Genomic DNA, 10,902 nt, shown 5'->3' with positions numbered 1-10,902 from the left:
TGTGTGTGTCTGTGTCTGTGTGGGCTATTCACACTCATTGCTCATTGACTCCTCAGCACATTCATCACCGGACAGAACAGAATTGCTTACAGCTAAAAATGTGGCAAATACAGAAGCATTGCTTAACATCCTTAAAAGTATGATAACTGCAGCAGTGAGAGTTTGGAAGTAGTTTCTTCAGGTCATTTAAATTCACTGTTCATCTCCATTCTAACTACTGTAGAAGACAAGCTTGATTTATTGTGGGGATGTCATTGACATTAATGGAAAAGGGTCAGAGGTTTCTGAGTAAGTAGGGAGCACAGTGTGCAACAATAGGCTGATTTGCATTGACCCCTGTGTGGTAGCATGTGGGGAGGTCTTGTGAATGGAGGCCAGTTAAGTCAGTCTCCATTCAGGCTTTGTTTTAGGCACTCAGTGTGTAACATGATAGCACGTTAACCCTGTGACCCCTGACGCTGTCAGACACAGAGTGCACCCTTTAAAGCTTGATTCCTGTAACACTGATTTTTATCCTGATTTACACAGGAATCAGCACATGTTCACAAATAACAACCAGAAACCAATGTCTGCAATGGATTTTAGTTGTTTGTGCTAAACTTCACTTGCAGGAAATATGTAGAAAATACCACACAGGAACTCACTGATACACACCATGCTTTCTAAAGAAAACTGTCTTGTACTATTTAAAAGAAATACATGTATGAAATGTAAGAGGTGTCTCGACACAGATGGATGCAGAGAAAAAACTATTTTTTCTTGTGAATTAGAAATTCTCTCCTCATTGGTTTACTCAATATGAATGTGGGCCAATACATTTAAAAAAACAGTAAACTGTTTTAACAAGAGTCATAACAGACATAACCCATGTCCTCATACGTCTGGATCAGCTATCACAAAATGTTACTTTTACTGTACAAAGGCTCACATGGCCCTGCTCCACATATCAGACCTCTATCATCCTGTACATCTTGTCTGGTTGCTCCGAGGGTTACATCTTAAGTTGGTTGAAAAGATTATTTTTTATGATCCTATAGCTGCTGGAACACTTTACCACATTGTACTGGATGTGCACCAAGGTTAACACTTCCGACTGACAGCGTTTCTCTACTCCTGCCTATTTAACTTTGTTTTGACGTGTTTTTATTATTTACTGCACTGATAGTTCTATTTGTGTTTAAGGACAGCATACATGTGTATATATTTTTAAGGTTTGTTTTCTGTGTATGCTGTATTTCCCTTTGAATGGATTATGCTTCTGTATGTGAATTTAAGCAGGCCATGCTTGCTTGATTTGCATAATTCAAATGGATTTTGCCACACTGTCATAAGGAAATAAGGGCATGCTCTTATCTTCTCTAATGAAGCAACTGTATGGCTTTATACCTACAAGCAACTTAGAAATGACAGAAGTGCCATCCATGAAAATAATGAGAACTGAATAAAGCCTTTTCTAAGAAATTAAGTGGAAGCTGCACTGTAAAAAGTAATTTAATCATAATAAATTGACTCTAATTGGCCACATACCAGTATACCAATAATCAGCTCTCTGCTCTCCCTTTCTTGGGTTTGTTATTTCACTCTTTAAGTCTTTTTTCAATGTGCAAAATATTGAGTGGGAAGATGAGGGGAAATGTTTTTGTCTTTTTTGGAATGATGCCATTATAACCGTACTGCTGTTTCATGGGTGTGGAGGGTTTGTTATTGTTTTTTTTAAGTATATTTTTTGGGGCTTTGCCTTTATTGGATAGGACAGCTGAAGATAGACAGGAAAGGGGGAAAGAAAGGGAATGAGAAGTAGCAAAGGGCCCCAGGTCAGATCCGAGTGAGCTACCCGTATAGAGGGCTTGAGGGTCTTTTCATAGAACTGTCAAAATAAAAAAATGAGAGGAATTTATAGAAAATGAAACACCTGTGTTGTAATGTATAGTTGTGAACAAGAGTGTGTATGAATATTTTGCGTGGATGTGTGATTATGCAACTGCATTTCTCATGTGTGTCCTGTGTATTGTAGAGTAAGTAAGTAAGAGTGTGAACTTTGTGTAAAGTTATGAGAATTGTGTGTGTGTGTGTGTGAAATGTGATCAACACTATGAAAACATCCCTATGAATATTATATTCCATTTAGAGCTTTGATGGGTTCCCGACCCAACCCCCGCCCAGAAACATTCTGTGCAAACCCAAACCTTAATTTCAGCTCAAAATAAGTAATTTTAATAGGTTATCACAATCTAAAGTGAACTACATGTGCATAATTTAACAAATAAATAACAAATTCACAAATTAATTACAGTTTCATGCATTAATAATAAAATATATATATTTTTTTTTTATCCTAATTCTGTCCGAGCTAGACCCGAGCCCGACCTATGGCAGTTGATTTTAGCCCAAACCTGGTCCGAACCTAGCTGGTTGTGTCTGGTCCAATTGGGTTTAGGCAGATAATCAAGCTCTAATACCATTTCTGCTAATAGATGCTCCTATATGCCTTTAACAGCACCATTATCATAGTAATAACCCCATTTATAGTGGTCAGAAATAGCCCATATCATAGCTTTCTCCTGTGTTTGACATTCTCAGCCTTCACCACAGCAGCACCATTAGCTGCAAAAAGCTCATCCATTAGCTCACATAGCCAGGCCGATGATACATGTATGGAGGGTAAACAACACTGTTTGCTTTCCTCACTCAAAACATCCATTTGAACTGCTAAACTGGACATTTTTCATCTGCTTTCATGAAGAAGGAGCTGCTCAGAATTCTGAGTCTGTTTTCAATCAAATCTTTTTTCACTCTTGCGCAAACTTTTTCTCTCCACTTCAGCAATGTAACCATGCTTGTGCGTTCATATGTGTGTGTGCTTGTTTAACAGAGTGATTCAGCTGTGGAGGACGATGACACTTCCAAAATGTCTGTCGCTTATGGCGTATTACACATCATGCTACATGCTGTCATGTAGCACAGTAATCGCCGGAACCTTTGTAGTTCAGATCTTCCCCTGCTGCACCCCAAAGTGTTCCATTCCAGTCATCACAACAACAGCTGGTATTGATAAGGCAACTATTTCAGTATCGAGTTATTCAACCACAATCCTCGGGGGACACGTCCGGCTCACAGCCATCGACCCCTGCGACACAGCAGACTTTCATGTTGTCAGAAAGAATACAAACAAATGGGCATGTGGGTGAGTCGTGTCATTTCAAATATATGAATATATTCATGTGGATTCATTGTGTTCCAGCAGCACAGAAACATAAAACACACATTAATAAGAACATGACACATTACAATGTATCTTAATTTAGGTCAGTGATGATGTCTTCAATCCCCTTTTTGGTTGGACAACAGGCTGATCTTCCTGTATTATTGGCCCTAATAACATCTATCCTAATCCTCTTTAATTAGTTGCCAAAGAAGACTTCCTTTCATAGAACTATGGCACAGGAGTCACTTTCATTGGGTGAAATGCACTAATTCAGTGCACACAGAGCATACTGTGGAAACACAAACCAAAGCCTAGTTATATTATAATATGTTTCATTTATATTACAATTTCAATTTATTCCAAATTTGACCCAGTGAGATCAGAATATAAGAGCATTTAAATATTCCCTCCACTCCCCTATTATACTAAATCATATTTAACAATGATAGGATGGAGCTGTGACGTGTACAGGAAATAATGTATGGAAGTGCATTCGTTCAAACCTCAAGGCTAGAGGGATCTCTGATTTTAGTGTGGCATGTGCGAAACCTCAAGCACGCCCTCTAGTGGCGTAAATAATACACAACAATGTTTGTAGCAGACATGGGGTTATGTATCAAAGCGTAACACTTTTTTTGGTACTGACTGAGTGTCTGTGGCATCCAGCATCAGAAACTGTATGAAAGCTGCCTGATCAGATTCTGTTAAATGTTGTTTGATCAGACAGGTCCTGATTATGATTGAAATTTTGCTCATTTTAGATAATTAGACAATAAACAAACAACATTCTTGTATATTTAACATTTGACACATGGCTTATTGGTAAATGGCACAGGGTTCTGTAGAAAATTCAAAACTATACTTTATTTGCACAACTATTGATAAATATATGAGAACACATTAGTGTAATCCCACAGAGCACATATTTGGATGATTCCTTATTCTTTCTGTAAAACAATATAACAAATCGTATCAACAGCCTTAGCTGACTGTTTCAGATTCAGCTATCTTTCAGAACATATGATCTTCAAGCAGGAACAAAGTAACATGTACACAAGGGGGTAAACGAACCTTTTAGTGATATTGTTGTTGTTGTTGTTGGTATTACAAATGCTCACTTCCTTCAGATGCACTCGTGTAGACTGCATTAATAATTCAAAATATACTGTACAATGAACTCAAGTGTTGTGATAGCATGTCCACCCATCTACCCCGACACATCACCACCTAACAGCCCAGCATCACTGCAGCAGACAGATGTGTAATACATCATCAGGCTGCATCCTCTTCTCCATTTCCATTCACTTTTTGACAGCGGTGGAAAAAATACTATATATTTTACTTAACTAAAAGTATAAAGACAGGTTAACATCAAAATATACTTAAATCACCTAAGGTAAAAGTACTCACTGTGCAGAACCATGACCTGCTGTATAAGAAAATACTATGCAATTTAACATAACCTTGATTACACACATAATCTGAATCTGTACATGAACTGAATCTGTACATTAACTAGAAATTAAAGCTTTAAAATAAATGTAATAAAAAGTACAATATTTGCCTCTCAAAGGGGTTAAAGTGTATAATAGTAAATTAACTTAGTTACCTCCACCACTGCTTGTCACCAGTGCTGCAGCAAGTACAAGATCCCTCACTGGCTTCCCACTGGTGAACAGTTATCTTCGATCAGGAAGTGAACAGAGGTTTCTGTAGAAGCTGCTGACTTACCTTTCTACTGAACAAACTGAGCACCTCTACCAGTGTGCTTAACTTTAACTGTACCTTTAGTTACACTAATACAAACCTTCTTTGTGGATAGAACATTTAGCAGTGAGAGTAGCCTAATTAAGTACATTTACTCAAGTTCTGTACTGTACAGTTTATCTAACTTTATATTTCTCCACAACATCTCAGAAAGAAATATTGTTAGATACCTGCTCTTACTTTGTAGAGGAAGATTTCTAACACCTATAATGAGAAGATAAAATACAATGCGATGTTGCATTACTATGTAACATCGCATTGTATTTTATCTGAAAACCACCCAGTACTATAAAAAAATAATAAGAATCTACTGCAGCCAGCTTCTAAAATGCATCTTACAAGTCACTGCATCAATAACAATAAACTAATAGTATAAAATAAATTCTAAATATCATAATAGCATAAAATATAATGATGTAAAAATGACAGAACCCATTTTGGCTGCATAGTAAGTACTTTTACTTTTGTAGACTACTTTAAGTACATTTTCTTGATCATACTTTACTCGTACTTTTACTTAAAGAACCAGTGTGTGGGATTTAGTGGCATCTAGCGGTGAAGTTGCAAATTGCAACACCCTCACCTCACCACCCCCTTCCAAGTGAGTAGGAGAAACTAAAGTGGCAAAGAAAACACAAAAGACAATATCTTTCATTGTCCGTTCTGGGCTACTGTAGAAACATGGCGGACTCTATGGAAGAGGAACCATAAAAAGTTTTTGTAAGGCAACGAAAACAGGATTCTTATTTTCAGGTGATTACACATGTGAAAACATACCTGAATACATGAATATTATATTACATTTTTGCCAAAAGATCCTCCTTAATGTTACACACTGGACCTTTAAGTAATATTTTGAATGGAGGACTTTTACTGGTAGTATTTTCTAAATTGTGTTATTTCTACTTTTACAAAAAAATATATGAATACTCCCAATGTTTGTTATGTGGATTAACTGCACACATTAATAACGCATAATCCGATGAATAAAGTAGCGTTTACATGCTGTCTGAAGGTTAGCTGTATGATAAAGTATTCTTCACCAGCCATTACAATTAACGGGTCTTAACGAGTGATGTTGTTCCATCTTTAATTACATGTAGAAATCCAATCTAGAGGGCGCACTCGACCCAAAGCTCGTCGAGTGGGAACTAAACGGTAGTCCCGCAGCTTCCGAGCAGCACGTGAAGGCACCGTGAGCTGATAACAGACCGGGAGAGAGGAAGAAGAAGTGAGAGGAAGAAGAAGTGAGAGGAAGAAGAAGTGCTGTTGTTGCAACATCGCTGCTGCCACGTCTGTACGCTCCTCTGCAGCAGCGGCAGCGGCAGCAGCGGCGGGTCTCAGCGCCGGGATGGGCCGGTGCTGGGCGGTGGGGGGATGATGAGAGGGAGAGGTGGGAGTGACCGAGGGGAGGAAGCACAGAGGAAGACACGTAGAGCCGCCACAACACAACACTCCCCTGACTGAAGGAAGCCTGCGCAGCTCCGGCTTGAAGGAGCGACCGCTGCCTTCTGGAGGAGCTCTATTGTTCACGCAGAGGAGGAGGAGAGGGGGGCTTCTTGTTTCTGCTTTTTTTTCCCCGGTGGGGGGGTCACCCATGCTAAGCTCAGGGAGAATGGAGGAATTCGTGACCGAAGAGGAAGAGCCGTGGTACGACCAGCAGGACCTGGAGCAGGGTAAGACACCGTCCTCCTCCCTGCCTGGCTCCCCGCAGCATCCCCACCGTCAGCTGCTGGCGCCGGCCGGTCAGCTGGCCTCCGCTCCTAACAAAGGCTCTCTGTCACATAAAGAGACGGCAGAGATGTCATTCTGAGTCTTTCCTGGGTGCAACCACATAAACACTGAAATGGCCTTTAAGGAGCAGGCAAAAAATACATAGAACCACCTTTGACAACAATGCATTGAAAGCATGCCAAGCAGGGCCTTGTGCTGCTGGAAATAGTCAGCATCAGATATATATATAAGATTTAGCTACTACTAAATACACTGTATGTCTGAAAGGGAGGAGGTAAAAGGTATGTTTTGTGGAGCTATTAGGCTTGTCGATTAATTAATTGACAGGAAATGAATTCTCTTTTGTCATCAAAATGCAGAATTCTTCTCAGATGTGTGGGTTTGCTGCTTTTATCTGTTTTATATCACTGCACATTGAATAACTTTAGATTTTCAGACCAAACAAACAGCTTCAAGATGTCACCTTGGGCTCAGTGGAAATGTAATTAGCATTTTCTTCAATGTTTTAGAATGAAATTTCATAATACAAAGTGTAATTACTACAATAGGCTTGGGATCTGTGCACCTTAACAAAGTGTAGTCGGTACAGTCATCATTTTAGGCTGATGTTAAGCCTACATACACAAGATTAGCATCAGTATTACAGCAGTGTAAGATAAGGATTTGGTCTTTCAAGGAAAAAGGGAGAAATAGAACCTTAAAAATTTGGTCAGTGGTTGATTTTGATGCCCAGAAAATGAAGGGTCAAGGTTTATTTCCTGCTACGTAGCTACAAATTTTAATTTAACAAAGCCATACAGATATACTCTACTTGCTTAATATACCTTTTTGGGGAGTTTATATTAGAGCCTGAATGATATATTGCTCACCCGATATTGGTCTATTGCAGACTCTATATTAATTATAGTTTTGAAGGTTTATTATATAATATTTTAAGAATATTGTTGCCTAAGAAAGCAGCTTTCTGAGTACCTTTACACAGTCGTATCGGTGCAAAGTCCATTTTCTAGCTCAAAAATTCACTATATCAGCCAACATGTCGGTAATGTGTGAATTTCTCCACTCTAAAATTGGTATTAGTCTCAAAAAATATTGGTCGGGCTCTAGTCTTAATATAGAGGCTGTAGATATAAAGCCTTAGTATGTCATTTTCATGTAAGAGGATTGTTCTGATTAGAACTGCACTTAACTATTCTTTCCATTATTGATTAGTCTTTAAAATCCTTTCTCCATTAATGAATTAGCCTTTAGGTTTATAAAAAATAAGAAAACAGTGAAGAATGCCCATCACAACTTCCTAGATGCCAATGTGATGTTATCAAACTTCTTGTTTTGTCTGACCAAGACTCAGATGTTCAGACACAGAAAAGGCAGCAAGTTCACACACGTGAAAAGCTGGAACCACAAAAAGCAAACAAACAACAATTATGATAATTATTGATAAATCCATTGCACATATCAAGTGCAGGTAGTGATGACTGAATGAACTTTGCTAAGGAAGGTAAAATCTTGCAAAAACAAGCCAGCAGGAGCGTTCACTGTTCACTCTTTGTCTAATTAACCTAATTCACAGTCAGCTATAATTAACCTCCATCGTTCCATTAAGGCCACCTGCTCTATATACTCATATAACAGTATGAGTGAATCTGTGTGATCTACATACATCTTGGTCATTCGTGGTCCGAATATTTGAACAGATTGAAATTATTTGTGAGACTTAAAGGAAGAACTAATCAATTGAGCTTGCAACAACCCTCTCAAAGGTTTCAAAATCCCATTTATGTTACGCCAGATGGGCTCGGTATCAGCCAATTTCCATACAGATGAGGACTGGCTTTTTATGTTCCTGTTCTGGGGAACTAATAACAGGCAGTCAAATACAGGAAACTACATTTTGGACGAGGTTTGTATATTATTCTGTACTGAACATCTGCAAAGACATTTATCAGCCAACTTACCACCTAATTGTATATGCATTGTAGGGCCTATAGGACCTTAGAATCTGGATTAAAGTCAGCAAACATATTTCTTTAATATCTGGGATCGCTCTCTTGCTCATGAATGCATTTTTCCAAATTTCCATCACAGACAAAGACTCCTCACTGTTCTCTGCACCACTTACTCCATTTCCTGTCTCTCTATCTCTCAATCACTTCTCCTTGTGGCAAGTAATTATACCGGTACATTTCCGGAGATTAATTGGTGCTGTTATTTTACATGACTAGAAACATGCATGCACACGCAGGAAGACGTGTACCTGCAGTCAAGACGTAATGGATTTGTTAGACTTCTTTCCTGTCACACATGAGTGGACCTGTGGGTAAAAATAGATCCTCAGCACTCTTTATTTTTGGGAATACTGAGGAGTAGAAGAGAGACAGCAGCAGAGAGGACAAACATTCATAAATGGCTGGTATAAAAATGAGCAGTGTCTTCTTCCTGTGTGCCGGGAGCTCTGTGTTTGATGGAGCAGAGAGGATGTCGGACCTCTCAGAGCAGCACCGTGCTTCAAAGTGCTGACTGCCTGAGCTCATCTCTTGTTGTGCGACATTTAAGGATGCAACGAACCCTTCAGAGAGAGAGAGACACCGCTGTCATTGTGCTACAGTACCTTGTTGTCATGCAGGAATCACCGGCAGGCTGATCGCTCTCAGTGCTGTGGGAGAAAAAAGGTTCATCCTAAAAAGACATGAGGAAACACAGAGGAATGAAAACAGCACTTACATATTTTACTCAAAATAGTTTGGAGCTGAAACAATTAGTCAATTAATCAATTAATTAGTTAATTGACAGAAAAATAATTGGGTTCTCTCTGGTTCCAGCTTCTCATATGAGAAATCAACTAACTAACTAAAATTGTTAGTTGTGGCCATAAAATATTGCAACTCTCCTCCTGTTTGCTTTGGAGACACTGATTTTAAAATACCTGATAAAATCACTAAAATTATGTGGTAACCATTTATTTATTAAGATTTTATGGAAACAACCACTGTATGTAATAAGTTACATTAGTTACATTATAGGATAAACTTAGCAGTTCAACGTTAATTTTGAGAGGAATTCACTTAAAAAAAACTGCTTCGTTTAAATAAACTTGTAGAAAACATAACTGAACAGATAACCCAAGAAGAAAAAAATATGTAAAATCCTAATACTAATACTAATAACAAAGAGATGAGTATCATAATTCAGAATAATGAAAAAGCAAGCTAGAATCAGTTTGTACCATTACAGACTTGAGGAAAACAGAGTACAAAAATAAAACAACCAAAAATAAAAATGAAAAACAAAATACAAAACAAATGTTTTTTCAAAAGTCAATTGTTGAGATCAAAATCCATGTGAGCTAACTGCTGGTTAGCTTAGCTTAGCATAATGACCTGGAGGGTGGGGTAACAGCTAGCTTGGGTCGGTCTAAATAAAAAATAAGGGTTAGCGTTGTGTTTAGGGTTAGGGTTGTGCTGAAATAGGACACTAGCACCTTTTTTATTCCAGTTCAGGCACCGGTCATTGTGCTTGACTAAACTAAGATAAGATAAGCTAAGTGGCTGCTGGTGATAGCTTTGTATGTACTGTAAACACATGAGTGGTATCAATCTTCTTTAGCTATCGGCAAGAGAGCCGATAAGCTTATTTCCCAAAGTGTTGAACTCTTCCTTTAGGTCATCTGAGAATGAGCTCTTCATTTGTGTGGACATTTAGCAGATGTCGAACTTGGAAAGCAAAGTCCTCCTGTGGAATGTAAGAGATGTTAAGATGTAGTTGCAGCTCACATTTCAACTCTTAAAGCAGAAAAACAGGAGGGGTGTACTGCAGACATGGAATTGGGATGCGCCTTGGCTTGAGCCTATTGTGTGTTAGCCAGGGCCTCTACTGGCCCAAGTCCAAGTAGAAAATACGTGGCTCTAGCAGAGACTGGAGGCTTGCTGGCTGGACTTACATCTGATGAGAGGCTTCCTCGACTGTTTAAATGCTCATGTTACAGCTTAATAAGTGTTCATGCCACCCAAGCACCCAGTATTACAGAGCAAAGGTCACAGTGTGGACCAGAAAAATCCTGCAAAATGCTGCTGCTTTGGTATAATGCATTAGAGCAGTTAATGGACAGAAAAGCAGTCTGCTATAACACTAAATAATTCATTTCTGGCCACTGAACGTTTCTATATAATGCTTTCTGTTAAGAAGTCAGGTCTGCA

General features: G+C 38.7%; 1 protein-coding gene across 1 annotated transcript in view; it reads left to right on the top strand.

The window, feature by feature from the left end:
• Nucleotides 1-6,177: 6,177 nt before the first annotated feature.
• The window catches only part of LOC118327458 (cerebellar degeneration-related protein 2-like), a gene marked incomplete at its 3' end in the record, with an annotated part of 8,579 nt that continues 3,854 nt past the window's right edge, over nt 6,178-10,902 (top strand). Inside the window, 1 exon segment of the mRNA XM_035660825.1 lies at nt 6,178-6,648. Within this exon segment, the coding sequence (XP_035516718.1) occupies nt 6,570-6,648 (79 nt within the window).

This window comes from Morone saxatilis, unplaced genomic scaffold (genome assembly GCF_004916995.1).
Source record: "Morone saxatilis isolate NCDOM2014 unplaced genomic scaffold, NCSU_SB_2.0 Contig1, whole genome shotgun sequence".
NCBI lineage: Eukaryota > Metazoa > Chordata > Actinopteri > Moronidae > Morone > Morone saxatilis.
Note: the sequence above shows the minus strand (reverse complement) of the source record. Positions and strands in the feature narration are given on the sequence as shown.